The sequence below is a fragment of the Megalobrama amblycephala genome, linkage group LG7 (assembly GCF_018812025.1).
Source record: "Megalobrama amblycephala isolate DHTTF-2021 linkage group LG7, ASM1881202v1, whole genome shotgun sequence".
NCBI lineage: Eukaryota > Metazoa > Chordata > Actinopteri > Cypriniformes > Xenocyprididae > Megalobrama > Megalobrama amblycephala.
This window is the reverse complement of record NC_063050.1, coordinates 9,042,213-9,061,085: the sequence shown is the minus strand read 5'-3', so window position 1 is coordinate 9,061,085 and position 18,873 is coordinate 9,042,213. Positions and strand designations below refer to the sequence as shown.

Here is an 18,873-nt window from a genome sequence, read left to right as displayed (position 1 = left end):
TGTATGTTATGTGTTTGTTTGTTAGTTTAGTTATGTGTTTGTGAGTTAGTTAATAAAGATTGTGCACAATACATGTTTGGTTCTGACTCCGTCTGCTGATAAACTGCCTCTTAAGTGATTTAGATCCCGACTAGGTGCTCTGAGTAGTACGGTACAATAAGAATGTTATTTTTCCATAACTTGGAAATTAACATTTCTTAGAATTAATAAACAATCAACACTGAGCGTTCACTGGACGAACAGGTTAATTGATTGTAATATTAATCTTAATGTAGCTACATCCAGTTAATCTGATTAACGGATTTACATATTCATAATTAATCATAATTAATAATCATAATGAGTTATGAATAATTATTAATATTTCCCCTTTGAGTTAATTCGCTACAGAATGTTACAGTTTATGAGAATGTTACTGTAAGTGTCCAGCTCTTCTCATTGAGAGTCAATAGAGATTAATCTTGTGCTATTAAAGGATTAGTTCACTTTTAAATAAACTTTTGCTGATAATTTACTCACCCCCATGTCATCCAAGATGTCCATGTCCTTCTTTCTTCAGTCGAAAAGAAATTAAGGTTTTTGATGAAAACATTCCAGGATTTTTCTCCTTGTAATGGGCTTGAATGGGCACCAGACGGTTCAAGGTCCAAATGACAGTTTCAGTGCAGCTTCAAATGGCTTTAAATGATACCAGACGATGAATAAGGGTCTTATCTAGCGAAACGATCGGTCATTTTAAAAAAAAATAAATAAAATGTAAGTTTTATAAGCACAAATGCTCACCTTGCTCTGTTCACGTAATACGCAATTACGTTGAAAAGGTCACGCTTGACATAGGCGGAAGTACCAAGTCAGTGTTTACAACTTGAACATGCAAATACTAAGTCAAACGCCGTTTACAAAAAAAGGCAAAACAACAATGTCGGACGAGGAGAAGATGAGTTTTTCACCCTGCCCTACCTTTTTGAACCGGAATACACAGAGGAAGAAATTAGGCAGATGGAAGAGACTGCTGCGGCGACACACACCTCTCCAGCATCGGGCAGACATGGTGGTGCACATGTGGCAAATGCCAACCATTGCCAACAGAGGAAGAATCTCAATGCTGCCACGACTGGACCATTTAAATCCCGCCATTAGAATCAGTCGGTGAGTCCCTGTTTCCATCTCACTGCATTACCGGACAAAATGGATTTCCACCGTTACTAAGCAACAGCGTCGCACACCAGACACGAAGTTCAGCACCGCGCCACGTCTTTAAAATTCAAACGCATTGTTTTCTATGAGTGTACACACCGGCGGCGACATTCGGCGCCTGTCCGCGGTGCCCAGCTACGACTCAAAATCCTGCCGCGCCACAGAGCGCCATGTACATTGTTTTACATTAAATGTATATTATATTTCTCTCAAATCGTCGTTAATGTACATACTGACTTCACCCTGTGCTGCAAGATACATTAGTTTTACACTTTAATAGCTTGAATAAAGTCTAAAAATGTATAATAAACGTAGCCTTTTCTTTCATTTTGCTCTGTTGTGCCATTTTCCATGTACACTAACCTCAGTGCAAAATATTAAAGCATATGTAACATTTCCCTGTTGATGTAAAACACTCCCATTGTGCAGCTCTTCTATCAGGAGTCGAGTCAAAATTGAGCTTGCACGTATATAATGTGCGCGGCCGGTGTTCGACCCCCTTTAGAGGTGTTGTTCTGATGGAGAAGGGTATGACAGTCTGATGGCACTGACAACACAGGATGGAAGAACTAGTTCAGTAACTTAACTGATCAGGGAATCAGCCACATTCACTTTCATGATATACTGATTCACGACCTAGGGAACTAGGGAGCTGATTGAGACGCAGGGTTAGTAACACCGACTCATACTTCCGCCTATGTCAAGCGTGACCTTTTTAACATAATTGCGTATTACGTGACGTCACGAACGCACATCCCAGAACAGAGCAAGGCGAGCATTTGTGCTTATGAAATGTAAACTTTTTAAAAAAATTTTTAAATGACCGATCGTTTCGCTAGATAAGACCCTTATTCATCGTCTGGTATCATTTAAAGCCCTTTGAAGCTGCATTGAAACTGTCATTTGGACCTTGAACCGTCTGGTGCCCATTCAAGCCCATTATAAGGAGAAAAATCCTGGAATGTTTTCATCAAAAACCTTAATTTCTTTTCGACTGAAGAAAGAAGGACATGGACATCTTGGATGACATGGGGGTGAGTAAATTACCAGCAAAAGTTTATTTAAAAGTGAACTAATCCTTTAAATGTCCCACTTTGTCTTTCTTCTCTCGACATCACTGCAGACTATGATATGTGCCTTTAAACATTTCAAAATGGTTATCTTTGTAAATCTTTGTAAATGGATCTCATTTTTGTGTCGTTGTCTCAAACTAACAGGAATATGCTGTAGTGATGATGGCATTTTACAGTCCTCATGTGACTGTGTGGGTGGAGCCTGGATGATTGACAGGAGTGTCTGATGAAGATTTACTGGAGTATTTTGAGAAGATTGAGGAAAATCAAATTTAAGTCAAAAACTTGGCCAGAAAATAACATTGTCATGAAAATATATTGTTGCTTGACTTGTTTGATTATAAAGGCTTACAGTTAATGCTAATAGTGTTGTTGTTTGTGTCACTGTAAACATCTTTATGATCAGTGTAGGAATACAAATGTTCTAGTAAATACACTTTTAACATTGAACATTTTAAATCATAATAATATATTTTTAATTTTTCATTTAATAAATTAGTGTTCTCAATGCTAGTAGTCTTAGTTGACTCATCCATGGATCATTTCAATGCTCACTTTTCACAGTTGTTTCTGATGCTTAAATAGTGTTAAAACAACATTTATTTCAGGTTTTTCCAGCCAATGCACATGTGCAGCCCTGAACGCACATCTGAGAACTGTTTCTATGGAAATCAGTGATGATTGCCAAATTGTAACTTTTATTTAGAAGGCGGGACTTCCATTACTAGAGCCGCCATATTGTGCATGTGATAAAAGGCCTCAAGCTTTACTCTGACAGGACTGATTTCCTCTTCCTCATGGGTGTGACGTCCCTCAGTGTCTCTCCGTCACTTATGAAGGTCACGTGATCACACTGTGATGCTGCTGTCAAACGTTCATGCGTTTGGTTTTCTCACTTACTGTGCTAAAGAGGAAACTGTGTTTGTGACCCTGTTTAAAAACATATTATGCATTCGAGAACAAAGCCACTGGCGATTAAAAAGCTTCTTTGTTTAACTTCTATTGCTATTAATCAATCAGTGAATTGGAGGTTTTTCAAATGCACAGTTGGAGATGCTGGTGATGAAATATGTTTTTTACATCACTGCTACTGCAATACCTTCCAGTGTTTTACAATCCCGCCTCCATCAGTTCCCATTCCAGGATAGTTGGGCTGAATATGCAAATAGTTATTCAAGCTATTAATTACTCTGTCTCTCAAGAACAGATTCCTTGTCATCACTGTCTGTATGATTGAATATAGATATTACCAAGTTTGAAAACATTATTACATGAGCATCTTTATGGACTGATTTAAAGTTTCTCTCAGTTTAACTTGTATGCCTTTAGTCTAATGTCATCAGCTAAAACTCTTCTTCTGTTTTATCAGCACTATAGTTGAGGTGTCAAAAGCTCAAATTAAAATATAATGTGTTAATCACGTGTCATTCAGTGTGAAAACACCAATACTGGTTTCATCCTGATCATTTGTGGTGCTGTCTCTGGTCACGGGTGTTGATGAAACGGGTAAGAGCTTGATTTTATAAACGTTCTGTCAAATATCTTAAGTGTGTGGGATTTATGTGAGATTTTAATGATTTCTGTGTGCATTAAGCAAAGAACTAGTGCTTATTTCTCTTTTGGTTTGTCTCTTTTTGAAGGTCGTAGTTCACTATTAGCTAATCAGTAACTACTGTTTTTTTCATTCCTCCCAGAGAACTACTAAGAACTGCTATATACAGGTTCATAATTAATGTGAATAATGCATAATGTATAATTCATTCTAAAGAAAAGATCATGGTAACCCACTAGTAATGACTGAAGTGTTACCAAATCATTCAGATGGAATTACTGTATAAAACTGTACAAAAATGTACAAAAACCTCAAACACTGCTTCGTGAAGCTTTGAAACCTTTACCAATCTTTAGTTTTGAATCAGTGGTTCGGAGCATGTTTTAAACTGCCAAAGACATGCGATTTTTTGGGGGGCAAAGATCTCTGTGAACCCATGAATCGTGTCTATAGTTTTATACATGTAGACGTTTTAAGTTATACATTAGTACACCTATAATTAAAAAGAATAATATTAGTTAGCTACTATTATTCTTTTTAATTATAGGTCTATAATAGTCTCTTATTGGCCTGTTCAGCTAAGCCAGCCATGGAACAAAGAAAACAAGCCCAGAAAATTGATTAAAAAAATGAATATTTTACAGACACAACATATTCAATTTTAATATATTATTAGTCAATTGCATTTAGTATATTTTATTTTCAATAAAGCATTTGCAATGGGTTTGTAAAAGGTGTTTTTACTGCATTTACACTGTTCTGATCAGGATTCGAACCCAGGGCAACAGCATGCCACTCAAGATCACTATCCACTCCCCCACAAGTCAAGTCAAGTCAAATTTATTTATATAGCGCTTTTACAATTGGTAATTGTTTCAAAGCAGCTTTACATATTAGAAGCACAGAAAAAAGAGAAGTGGTTAAAAATAAGCTGTACAAGCAAGCGTGGTAATATGTAACATATACAAGATGGTGCTACATTAAGCCAATGTCGGCTGACTCCCAGGGGTGGAAAAAACCCCCTAGGAGAAAAACCCAGCATACTAACACTGGGAAAAAAGTCCTAGGAGGGAAAAAAACCCCTTGGAAGATATATATAATATATGTAAATGGATATGGAGATCAAAATCTGAATTATACATTTTTATTATAGAGATTAAAAATAGATTATATATAAATATATGTAAGCGGATACAGAGATTAAAAATCTGAATTATAGATGCAGCCAGAACTGGATCTGTAGGCCCATTGTCTCCTGGGCTACGTTGTAGTCAGGTCCAGACACAGGTTCTCCATCTGATCTGGATATGGCCTGGATCCAGCACCCGGAAAACCTCAGGATAAGCAGAGAGACAGATATTAGCGTAGATGCCATTCTTATTCTGATGTACAGGTATATCTAGTGTTATAGGAAATGTTCTCGGTTCCGCGTAACAATCCTTTAACGGATTTGAAAAATGTTAATGTATTGATAATGTGTTATGTGTATGCAAGAGCAAAGAGATGTGTTTTTAGTCTAGATTTAAACTGACAGAGTGTGTCTGCTTCCCGAACAATGCTAGGAAGATTGTTCCAGAGTTTAGGTGCTAAATAGGAAAAGGATCTGCCGCCTTCAGTTGATTTTGATATTCTGGGTATTATCAACTGGCCTGAATTCTGAGATCGCAATAGACGTGAAGGACTATAATGCACCAAGAGCTCGCTTAGATACTGGATACTAAACCATTTAGAGCTTTATAAGTAAGTAGCAAGATTTTAAAATCTATACGATGTTTAATAGGGAGCCAATGTAATGTTGACAGAACTGGGCTAATATGGTCATACTTTCTGGTTCTAGTAAGAACTCTAGCTGCCGCATTTTGGACCAACTGTAGTCTGTTTAAAAGCCGAGCAGAACAACCACCCAGTAGAGCGTTACAGTAATCTAGTCTTGAGGTCATGAATGCATGAACCAACTGTTCCGCATTTGTCATTGAGAGCATATGTCGTAATTTAGATATATTTTTTAGATGGAAGAAGGCGGTTTTACAGATACTAGAAACATGACTTTCAAATGAAAGATTGGTATCAAAGAGCACATCCAGGTTCCTAACTGAGGACGAAGATTTAATGGAGCACCCGTCAAGTGTTAGAGAGTATTCAAGGTACACTTTTTTTGTTTGGCATAAACAGCATGTAGGTTATAATTTGTCAAAGTTTTGCCCTGTCCAAATAGCCACACTTGCGGTCTTTGCACTTGACCACTTGTCTGCTTACATGACATATTTCCTGTATTTGGCTCAAGTGTTCAAGTAGGTGTGAAGACTGCAAGTGTGTGTAGAGCTTTTGATTACTCGATGGGACACACTTATAGTGTTGCAAAAAAATGCAAGCGTTTACAGCTTCTGCTTTTTTTAAATTATTATTTTCAATACTTTGCATTTTAGAATACACATCTGTTCAGTCGCTATGTAATTAATAGAAGACACAATTTTAAAATGATGGTGCTTCTTTAAGTGATAAAAATCTGTCAAATTATGTGAAAAATACACACAGCCTACTCATCTTTGCATCAATAAAATGTGCAACACTTTATATTTTACTACCAAATAATATGTAATATATAATTAATTTAACTTACAGTTTACCTTGACATCTCGTGATTTTGGGGCATATGAGTTCCCGAACATAATGCATGATGGGATACGCTTAGCCTCGATTACCGCTCTGAAGCGGTATTCAAGCCAGTGTGGGTTTAGTGTGCATTAAAGGGTCATGAAACCCCAGAACACATTTTTTGAGCTGTGAACAGATATGTATAGGATGCACATCATTGAAAACACTAAAGGTACTCATTAATTTTATGTAAAAGTTAAAATTTGTTATTTTTGCATTTTTCAGAGCGATTTCTAACTTCCAGTTTGAAAAGCAAAGTCGGAGCAACGTCACAAAATCTGACGTCATCACTGTTATGCTATACACGCGGACCGCGCATATGATCGGTTTCAGCACGGAGCTCCGCGTTGTGTTTAACAACACTAGCCACGTGGATCATAGCTCATACAGAATAAAGTATCCGTGTTTAAAGTTTTTATTTCGCACATTCTCCTGCACCAAACATTAACCAGCACGATGTAGTTTTGCACACATATTTCATCAAGTCTTCTTCAAATGAAATATATATGCAAACTGGACACTGATACAGTGGTGTAGCCTATCTGAACACGACGACGTGATTATTCTAATAGACAAAAGACTGATTTTGAGAGTGCAGTGCTCGTAAACATAATCAAAGTAGCCTATTATTAGACCTATTAAATATTCTTTCGCATTTCTCCCTTGTGCTTGGGAGTTTGTTGACAATTTCTCCATGCTCATATATTAACATTCATTATTCTGTATAATGAGTGTGTTCTATGTCTGTGCTTCATTGGTTGTTCTCTCCACTATTCCACCCCTCTACACTCCCACTTTTCCAGAGCTTTACACGCCCATTTTCTACACGCGACTTTTTTGAGCTTTGAGGTGTGAACGACCAGGGTAAAACAGGGGGTTTCATGACCCTCTAAAAGCACTCTACTTGGGCATTTTTTAAACATGGGACAGCCTTGTGCACTTACTTCCTGTCGCGTGCACGCGCTCTTAAGTGGCCAAGATCACAAGTGTGGGCATAATCAAACACCATGGCAACTGATAAGAACATGACAGACAGAACACACGTGACAAACATGAAAAGTGGCAATTCCTTATGTATTATTTAAATATACACATTTAATTAATGAAATACAGTGGCAAGAAAAAGTATGTGAAACACTTGTAGAATCTGTGAAAATGTGAATAATTTTAATAAAATAAGAGGGATCATACAAAATGCATGTTATTTTTTATTTAGTACTGTCCTGAGTAAGATATTTTACATAAAATATGTTTACATTTAGTTCACAAGACTAAACAATAGCTGAATTTATTAAAATAACCCCATTCATAAGTATGTGAACCATTGATTCTTAATACTGTGTGTGGTTACCTGATGATCTACGACTGCTTTTGTGTTTTGTGATGGCTGTTCTTGAGTCCCTTGTTTGTTCTGAGCAGGTAAAACTGAGCTCTGTTCTTCAGAAAAATCCTCCAGCTCCTGCAGATTCATCAGTATTCAAGCATTTTTGCATATTTGAACCCTTTCCAGCAGTGACTGGATGATTTTGAGATCCATCTTTTCACACGGAGGACAACTGAGAGACTCAAACACAACTATTAAACAAGGTTCAAACATTCACTGATGCTCCAGAAGGAAACACGATGCATTAAGAGTTGGGGGGTGAAAACTTTTAAACAGGATGAAGATGTCACAATTTTTCTTATTTTGTTTAAATACTGTTGTTTTTCATTTAGTACTGCCCTTCGGAACCAACAGAAGATACTTGCATGTTTCCCGGCAGAAAAATTAAGTACAATTTACCTTGATATTTGAATTCAAAAGTTTTCACCCCCGACTCTTAATGCATCGTGTTTCCTCGAGCTGCATCAGTGAATGTTTGAACCTTTTTAAATAGTTGATGGATGGATCTCAAAATCATACAGTCACTGCTGGAAAGGGTTCAAATATGCAAAAGATGCTTGAAAACTGAAGAATCTGCAGGACCTGGAGGATTTTTCTGAAGAACAGAGCTCAGTTTAACTGCTCAGGACAAACAAGAGACTCATGAACAACCATCACAAAACACACAAACAGTCGTGAATCATCAGGTAACCACACACAGTACTGAGAACCAATGGTTCACATACTTATGAACGGAGATATTTTAATAAATTCAGCTTTTTTTTTTTTTTTTTGTCTTGTGAACTAAATGCAAACATCTTTTATATAAAATATCTTACTCAGTACAGTACTAAATAAAAAATAACATGCATTTTGTATGATCCCTCTCATTTTATTAAAATTTTTCACATTTTCACACATTCTTCAAGTGGTTCACATACGTATATTTTTCAGTATTTAGACCATATAATATATTGATTATAAATATATAGAAATATTTTTCTGTTCCTTAAGGGAAGAATAGTGACACACATCATATCATTAGAATTAATATCATTAGAATTAAAACTAAATTAAAAAATAACCCACTGTTCATTTGTTGTAGGTGTTGATATGGTGATGTCAGTCAGAATGGCTCCTCCTCTTCCTCTGATCTTTCTGCTCATGATTCACGGTGAGTCAATGCAACACATCAAAAACACTCAAGAGAAACTGGATTGCATTTTTATGCATATGCTGCATAAAAGGATGAATTCTGTGTTTCAGGAGTTTCTAGTGCTGGTTGGGGTGTGAGTTACAGTCCTTCACACATCTGTGCACTAAAGGACTCATCAGTGATAATGAACTGCACTTATACATACCCTGCTGGACATCAGATCGAGAAAGTGTTCTGGACAAAAACACTGGAAAAAGTTAATGGAGAGCATCCAGATCTGTCTAATGACACTGAATACAGTCAGAGGCTTGAGTATCTGGGAGATAAACAGCAGAACTGCACCATCAGACTGAGTCATGTGACACTGAATGATTCACACGAATACTATTTCAGATTCATCACTGATAAAGACAAATGGCTTGGTAAACCAGGAGTGACTCTTAATGTTACTCTTTCTGTCACAGGTGACTTTCATGAGGTTTCTCTCTTCTTCTGTGCATTATGTTGAATAATAATCAGTGTATGACAGCAGCACTAGATATAATGTGTGTGTTGTGTTCAGATCTTCAGGTGGAGTCTCCTGAGAGAGTGAGAGAGGGAGATTCAGTTCGTCTGACATGTAAAAGCAGCTGCTCTCTGACTGACAGAGCAACATTCATCTGGTACATAAACTCACAGCCATTAACTGAGAGAAGAGACAGAAACAATGAACTCCTGCTGCAGTCAGTCAGAAGAGAGGATCCAGACAGATATAGCTGTGCTGTACATGGACACAATCACATTTCTCCTGCTGTTCAGCTCAATGTCATGTGTGAGTACAGATTCATTAGTTCTTTTAAAAAATAATAATAATAATGAGATGATTTATTTATTTATGTTTTTTTTTTTTTTTTACTTTTAGATGCACCAAAGAGTGTCTCAGTGTCCATCAGTCCATCTGGTGAAATAGTGTCAGGAGATTCGGTGACTCTGATCTGCAGCAGTGATTCAAACCCTCCTGCAGAAATCAGCTGGTTTAAAGGAGGAACGTTTGTAGGATCTGGAAGAATCTACAGCATCTCAAAGATCAGCTCTGATGACAATGGAGAATACAAGTGCAGATCCATCAATGAACATGGAGAGAAATACTCTGATGCTGTGACTTTAAACGTCATGTGTGAGTTAAAGTTGGTTTAGTAACTGTGACATGAAATCCCATAAACATATTTTGTGATGTCAGATTTATTGTGATAAACTTAATGATAACGATGGTGCCACGCATGGCAGCCACAGTGCTTAGCTCTCCAGTGTTTGTGCTGTTTTTGTTTTCCTGTTTTTTGTTTTTCAAATACGATCAGTTTTACCAGGGATGAACTGGTAACACACCACAAAATCTTTTACCGGATTTCGATTATTCAGACGTTTTGTTGAATGTTGTAGTCGGCGGAGCGGCAGCGCTGTTCAGAAGCTTCAGGACGCGCAGACGGGGGAAGCGCGCCGGCGCCCTCGTGAAGCTCAGACAGCGCGGATTAAGAATGCTGCTGCCTAGCATCCATCTGGCAAATCTCCACTCTCTACCCAACAAAACGGATGAACTCCTTCTGACTTGGGTAAAGTTGGTTTTATATTCGCACATTCGGACATCCGTATTCAATAGCCTTGTTAATCACACTACATTGGACATTCAGTGGACATTCACAAGTAAATATGCCATTAAAACAATACTTGCCTATTTTGATCGACTGTGAAAAATGTTGTAAGTTGACAATCGTTGGTTGTCAATATCATGTCGCTGCTTAAAATTCGCAAACATTAATTTATTGCACATTTATTGGAAAGTCTGAATTTATCAGAAGTCCGAATGTGCAAATATAAAACCAACTTTACCCAAGTCTCCTTCTGCTCTCCCGGACAAAGAAGGAACCGTTCTATTCGCCACGGGAGTTTTGCTCGTTCATTCTGGTGACATTACATTCTACATTCCTCCGCAAGCGCACGTGAGCTCGGCTTTACAGATACTCGCTGATATGATCACAGAGAGTGAGCAACAACACCCGGACTCTCTTCTAATCATTCTCGGGGACTTTAATAAAGCAATTCTCTCACGTGAACTTCCAAAATACAGACAGCATGTTACTTGTCCCACCAGAGACAGTATGGATCACTGTTACACAGCAATAAAGCATGCATATCACTCTGTCCCACGGGCAGCTTTGGGGCTCTCTGATCACTGTTTAGTTCATCTCATACCGACCTACAGGCAGAAACTGAAATCAGCTTAACCTGTAGCAAAGACTGTGAAGTGATGGACCACCGAAACAGAGCGGGCTTTACAAGCCTGTTTCGAATGGACTGTTTGGAGTGTTTTTGAAGCTGCTGCCACCGATCTGGACAAGCTCACAGAGACTGTTTCTTCATATATCAGTTTCTGTGAGGATCTGTGCATTCCTACCAGGACTCATCTAACTTACAACAACGACAAACCCTGGTTCACTGCAAAACTCAGCCAGCTCCGTCAGGCCAAAGAAGATGCTCGCAGAAATGGGGACAGAGTCTTGCACAAACAGGCCAAATACACACTGGAAAAGGAGATTAGAGTGGCAAAGAGGAATTATTCTGATAAACTTTGGAATCAGTTCTCTTCTAATGACACAGCTTCAGAGTGGAAAGGTCTGAAAGTCATCACCAACTACAAGACACCATCGCCCAGCTCTGTGGAGAATCAACGACTGGCAGACGATCTGAATGAGTTTTATTGCAGGTTTGAAAAAACACCATTAACACCTCCAACAAGCCCCCTCTCCCCCACTCCTCCACTTCAGTTCAGTGAAGATGACGTACGCCAGGTCTTCAGAAAGAACAAGAGAAGAAAGGCACCAGGCCTAGACAGCGTTTCACCAGCTTGTCTGAGAACCTGCGCGGACCAGCTGTGCGAAGTCCCCTCCTGCTTCAAATGCTCCACCATCATCCCCGTCCCAAAGAAAATCAAAATTACTGGACTTAACCAGACAGCAACACAGTGTAGCCCAGATCCGGCCCACATCTGGTACATGTAGATTACAATCATTTGAAAGACTGGTTTTGGCTTATCTGAAGGACATCACTGGACCCCCTGCAGTTTGCTTACCGAGCAAACAGGTCTGTGGATGATGCAGTCAATATGGGACTGCATTATGTTCTGCAGCATCTGGACAGACCAGGGTCTTATGTGAGGATCCTGTTTGTGGACTTCAGCTCTGCTTTTAACATCTCTGTCTGTCTGTGGATCACCAGCTTCCTGACAGACAGGCAGCAGCTAGTGAGGCTGGGAAAATTCTCATCCAGCAGCCTCACCATCAGCACTGGCGCCCCTCAGGGCTGTGTTCTCTCCCCACTGCTCTTCTCCCTCTACACCAACGACTGCATATCTAAAGACCCCTCTGTCAAGCTCCTGAAGTTTGCAGATGGCACCACACTGATCGGCCTCATCCAGGACGGTGACGAGTATGCTTACAGACTGGAGGTTGAACAGCTGGCTGTCTGGTGCAGTCTTAACAACCTGGAGCTCAACACGCTCAAGACAGTGGAGATGATCGTGGACTTCAGGAGAAACCCCCCTGCTCTCCCCCTACTCACCATCATGAACAGCGCTGTGACTGCAGTGGAGTCATTCAGGTTCCTGGGCACCACCATCTCCCAAGACCTGAAGTGGGACAACCACATTGAGTCCATTGTGAAAAAAGCCCAGCAGAGACTGCACTTCCTTCGCCAGCTGAGGAAGTTCAACCTACCACAGGAGCTGCCATCATTGAATCCATCCTTTGCACTTCTAAATCTGTCTGGTTCAGCTCAGCTACCAAATCTGACCTCAAAAGACTACAGATGGTAGTCCGGTCTGCTGAGCGAATCATTGGTACAACCCTCCCCACTCTCCAAGAACTGTCCTTATCCAGAGTAAGAAAAAGGGCAAAAAAGATCACTCTGGACCCCTCACATCCAGCACACTCCCTCTTTGAACTGTTGCCATCTGGTCAACGCTACAGAGACCTGAGCACCAGAACGACCAGACACAGGAACAGTTTCTTCCCTCAAGCAATCCATCTCATGAACACTTGACAAACACAGAACACACAACACTATTATACATTTACTTTATAACACATATTTATTTATATTTCAAATTTGCACACATCATAACTGTACATACAAATTGTCTATATTTTATATTGGTTTTTGCACTTTGTCTATCTTATATAATTGTATATTATTATTCTATTCTTTATATTATCTATGTCTTGTCTTGTCACTGTTACTCTGTTGCTTCCGTCACTAAAACAAATTATGTTTTATTAATGTAGTTCAGGAGGAACAAGTCAAATAAGCTACCCAATCATCACGTCATCTTAATGATTACGTCATCTCAACCAGCTGTCAACAATCTGTAATCAACGTATCTACCCAATCGGCATGAGTTCAGGCCTGTATATAATCACAGTCAAAACTCACCTAAGGATCCTCGACAGTTTCCAGCATTTGGTCCCACCCTAAGTTCCCAACATGTCCGAAGTCGCGTCCGATGAAGAATCTTTCATCCTCGAGGAATCTTTTCCACAATCCTCTGGCCTCCCAATCCAACGGCATTATTTCGGGGGGGGCGTCAGCCCAAACAAACGGGTCCCTGCATGCCAAAACGCCAAGACCTGGCACCACGTCCGAATCATCCGCGATCTCCTTCTGTGTATTTCCCTACTCCGGCCCATTCAATCATTACTGTCATAGAGAAATGGACAATAAGGCAGCCGAGCACCAAGCTCAAGTCTCGGGCAATGCCGCCTCTTCCCGCGAAGGAACGGGCCTTCTTCCAGCGCCAGGTCACCGCAGCAGGCCTTCAGTAAGCCCGGAGCCGCGCCGCAGCGCAGATCCAGTTCCCAGCCAGCTCACACTCTCCACCACGTCAGCTCAACCCCGCAAGAAGCACAGTTTAAATCCTTCTCGTCTTCTTTCCTGAATTTTCACAGTCATTCCATCTGGATCAATGTTGATCGGTGGGATTGTTTCTGTGACTTGCCATTCTAAATTACTGTGCCGCTTCCTTGTGGTTAAACACGCAAACAGTATAGCTCGTATATTACGTTCAGTTCGCACGCAGAATCACTATGAAACTCGGAACATATTGTCATCGCTGTCCTGCGACTTATCAACAAATCGCTTGGAAACTTAAAGTAATAGTATGGATTTCTGTAACTTCTACCCACAGCTTCACTATTGGTAAAGAGACGCAGCGCACTGGTAGGACAAATTCTTAAAGTCGTTCTTTTGCTGATGCATTCAAATAAATTTTACCGTTCCTATTCATCTGTATGTTCATCTATATTTAGAACTAGCAGAAATCTGTAAGTAACGAACCATAGACGAATAACCAGTGAATAAACTGTTATGTTGTATGTTCCTACGCACTCAGTTTGATAAAGCATGGAATTTGATTTGAGTAATTTGAGTACCAGGTCTGGATAAGTATGGGAAAATAGAACTAAAAATAATAAATAAATACATTTATAAATAAATGTAATTAAATAAAATCATACAAGCAGCGTGTTCATGGTTCATTAGTGCTCGTTGAACACAATTGAATAAATCCAAGTTGCACATTATTATGCAAAGCAAGCTCTCTTTTTACAAGCTAGTCTCTTTTGATCTTTACTAAATGAAGGTGCATGTGACTCAAACCAGCAACAGTTAAAAGACCAAACGATCATCTAAATCAGTCTGTAGCCTACTTTGCTGTTTGATCATTCAACATCAATCAATGACAGTACAAACTGTAAACGACAGTATGGTAACAAACAATCGTGCTAGAGATGAATATATGCAGGTTATAAAGCATTTTAGGCTTATTAATAAAAAATAATAATCGATTTCTCATCCCTGCACAGTTTCGCTGAACTCGAACTGAATTTATGGGCTTTAACTTAAATACAGTTAATTTCTAAGCCTCACCACATAAGGAACCAATAGGATATTTTTATTTGTTTCCATCTTCATAGATGGTCCAAACTGTTCTAAACAGGAACTGCTATATTTTGCTCAGCTATCTTCATGATGCGCATAACCGCTTTTTCATCTTGCATCTCCTCTCTCTTGCTTCTTCGATTCATGCACTAGAAGACAGACGTCAGGCCACAGCAGCAGCGGGCATGGGCTGGGCCCCAGATTCCCCACTCTCCTCCTCCCTCTGCTTAGCCACACACACTGCAGTTTCCCAGGTGCCACACCACATATAGCAATGCTCGCCCCTCTTGGCGAATGCCTTCCCTCCTAGCGTGAGGATGCCTCCGCTAGCAGAGCAAGCTCCGCTGTTTCAGCCATTTCATCCCACCGTCTCTTACCCTACCCATTGTCTGTGGCCTGTAGATGTTAGCGTGAGGATGCCTCCGCTAATAGCGCAGGCCCGGTCATCAGTCTCAAACTCTCTTTTTGTCTTTGGTCTACAGCTCAACCACGGACCTTAGCGTGAAGCTGCCTCCGTTAGCGGCGCAGGCCCAGATGCCTTATTTTACTCCCCAGCTTCCCTCTTTTCTACACTTCTTGTTCCTCCCCAGGCTCCAGGGACTGACCCGAGCGTGAGGCTGCCTCCACTAGTGGTGCGTGCCCAGATGCCTTATTCTCTTCCCCAGCTTCCCTCTTTTCTATCCTCCTCATTTCTCCCTAGGTTCCAGGGGCCAGCCCGAGCATGAGGCTACCTCCGCAAGCAGCCTTGGTCCCAGCCATTCCTCCAGCCTGCCTTTCCTGATTTTCTCTTCTCAACATTACTTTATTTATATCATGTAAACAGCATTAAGAACCTCCAAGCTCCCAGAAAACCACTTTTCCAGTCATTCATTCCCCATAGGAGCAGCAACCACAGCTGTTCAATAAGGCCTTTCCCAGCATCAGATTTAAACACCTGGTCACTGGTCATAAGAAGCTTTTAAGAACTACATCAAACTGTTTCCACATTAAAGAAGCCTAACAAATGCTTATCAGCTAGGTTTTCAGCTCCAGCTCATTTTCTCACACATACCCACAAGCCAAATCAAACTCAACTAATACCATCATTCCTATAAAATGGGAATGATCTCATTGCCAGTGCAGCGATGTCGCCTCGGTTCCCGCAGGAGCTCAATTCTTCTGGCCCTTCTCTCCACTGCCACAGCAGTGAGGTCCCCTCGGCTCCTGCAGATCAGTTCTTCTAGCTAATTTCTCCACTGCCGCAGCAGTGATGTCGCCTCGGCTCCCACAGGGGCTCAGTTTCTCTGGCTTTTTCTCTCCACTGCCACAGCAGTGATGTCGCCTCCGTTCCCGCAGGAGCCCAGCTCTGCCTAAAACTCACCCTCATCCAATGTTGCAAGAAATCTCCCGGTCTTCAAACTAACCCTCTAAACAGATGATTCAAACCACCCAGTCAAATCAGTCAAACTCCAATCTGACACCATGAGTATTGAGCTCCCATAAGAACCTCAGAAACAGTATAAACTTTCTATTCTCGTTCAGCTATGGCTGGGCTTACCCGTCCCATCGCTGCGAGTATTGAACTCCCGTCGGACGGCGCGAGAGCCCTCCCAGTCGAAAATAGCTAAACGTTTTGCATTTACGCCAGCAGGGGCTTACCCGTCCAATCGCAGCGAGTATTGAACACTCATCGGACGTCGCTAGAGCGCTTACCAATCTAAAATAATTAAACGTTTACCTCACTGCCAGCAGGGGCTTACCCGTCCGATTGCAGTGAGTATTGAACTCCCGTCGGATGCTGCAGGCGCCCCCAGCCAAAACATTTAAACCTTATCTTAGTTTGCCGGTCGAAGAGGTTTATAGTCACATTTACATTTCAAATTTATTGTAATTGTTAATGTGTGTGTGTTGTTGTTTTTTTTTTTTTTTTTTTTTTTTTTTTTTTTTGTCTGTTTTAGACCCTCCCAGGAATGTCTCAGTGTTGATAACTGGATCTGGTGAAATAGTGTCAGGAGATTCAGTGACTCTGATCTGCAGCAGTGATTCAAACCCTCCTGCTCTGAACTTCAGCTGGTTTAAGGAGAATGAAAGCTCAGCTGTTGGATCTGGACAGAGTTTCAATGCACTACAGAGTGGACGCTTCTACTGTCAGGCTCACAATCAACATGGATCTCAGAGATCAGACGCTGTAACTGTGACTGTTAAAGGTAGAGCAGCTCATATACTTACATTACTCTTTCTAAAGTGAAGCAAATGAATCTGTTCAGATGTTTCACTCTTTTGTAGGACATCTGGTGATATTATACATATCCATTGGAGTGGTTTGTGGACCTGCAGTGATCATCATGATGCTGGTTTGGTAAGTCGGTCGCGCTCTGCTTACTCGTAACAAAAAGCATAGTTTTTATATATTTACGAAAACTGCAACTTATTTAAGGCAGCGATAGTCAGAAATCGAAATGGACTTAATCGATGTGCCCCATGCTCCATCTATTAAACCTTCCGTATGAACAATCCTGAACACAGATTTGAGGTAATACCTTCGCTTTAATCTACTAGAAATAATGAATTAAGAATAATACAGAATAAACCATTTTATGTGTCAAGTAAAAATGTATCATGCCAATTACATTACAGTTAGACAATTAGAAGCCAATTCAGAAATGATAAATGCATAACATCAATTACTCGAAGAAATGCATATACACACAGTGATGTGTGAATGTCTTCAGACATTCACCCATCTCTGCATGGGGGTTTCTGGCTACAGAAGATCCCCCCTGACTGCTTTGCACTTTACCTTTTATACCAGGACCAGAACAAAAGAGTTATAAATATTTATTACACCAACACCTATTTTGGGGGAAGAGGAGTGGGTTTTCACAAAAGGCACCACCCAAAGATAGGACAGAATTTTCCTTAGTTTTCAGTCTTCTTCGTAATACCAGTGACTGCTGTGAAACTGAGACCATTTTACCAATCACACTGAGACATTTAAAATGATAGCAAACATAAAAAAGGGAAAAACAATAAATACACAAGTTACATTATATTTCTTGAAGAACTTTCAGTGACTTACGTCAGGGGGAAGGGAAGGTGTGTGTGTGTGTGTGTGTGTGTGTGTGTGTGTGTGTGTGTGTGTGTGTGTGTGTGTGTGTTTGTTTGTGTGGGGGAGGCATTGTCCTTTTGGGGTTAGGGCAAGGCGTTGTCCTTTACTACTTTGAGATCTTTTTCCAGATGAGTTTTATTGCTTTATTGCAGGATGCTTGATCTCTGTTTTTGTTTAGCAGGAAAATCAAGTCTTACAGTACTATGTAGTGTGTGTGAATGAGTGACTGAGTCAGAAGGTTGTGAATTCAGTGAGACGTCATGATGAATGTGAGCCAAAGCAAAATTTCCAATTTTCCATCCTATCTTTCCACACTGACAGCTACTCAGTTAGTTATTGAATGAGGAAGTCTGAAGCTCACATCTTTACTGCAGTAAATCCTGAAGATACGCCAGATTTCATCACATTAATAATGGCAGTGTCACATCTTAGAGAAACCTTATTGGTTCAAAATAATAATTGTGTATTAAACATCACATAAGTTCTGATTGGTTGTAATTGGTCAAATCATTGTCTTTAAAGGGTAATCAGGAGGATGAAAAAGAGAAATGACACACAGGAGTCTCAGGTGAGAACAATTTATTTGGTTATCAGTAGTTTACTGATCAGGTAAATGAATTTGTAACTAAAAGTTAAATTTTAAATGTAGCTGTGACTTTATTTAATGAGTTGTTTATATAATTTTTTTTACATTTTCTCTCTATTCTGTTTTTTTTTTTTTTCTTTTAATGGCACAGATGGTTGATTCCAGACCTCATCATGACAGACACAAAGCTTGTGATGTTGAATTGAGTGAACCTGTGTATGAGAATTCAACGGTAA

The 18,873-nt window shown here is 40.1% G+C and overlaps 2 protein-coding genes across 2 annotated transcripts in view; both read left to right on the top strand.

Moving 5' to 3' along the window:
• LOC125271224 (B-cell receptor CD22-like) overlaps window positions 1–18,873 on the top strand; it is a 1,156,500-nt gene that overhangs the window by 54,896 nt on the left and 1,082,731 nt on the right. The gene's annotated exons all lie outside the window — the stretch shown is intronic.
• LOC125271199 (B-cell receptor CD22-like) overlaps window positions 1–18,873 on the top strand; it is a 166,535-nt gene that overhangs the window by 147,456 nt on the left and 206 nt on the right. The window contains exons 11-15 of the mRNA XM_048195199.1: window positions 9,898–10,152; window positions 16,901–17,149; window positions 17,229–17,301; window positions 18,574–18,619; window positions 18,789–18,869. Coding sequence (XP_048051156.1) covers window positions 9,898–10,152; window positions 16,901–17,149; window positions 17,229–17,301; window positions 18,574–18,619; window positions 18,789–18,869 — 704 coding nt within the window. The remainder of the gene's footprint in view (window positions 1–9,897; window positions 10,153–16,900; window positions 17,150–17,228; window positions 17,302–18,573; window positions 18,620–18,788; window positions 18,870–18,873) is intronic.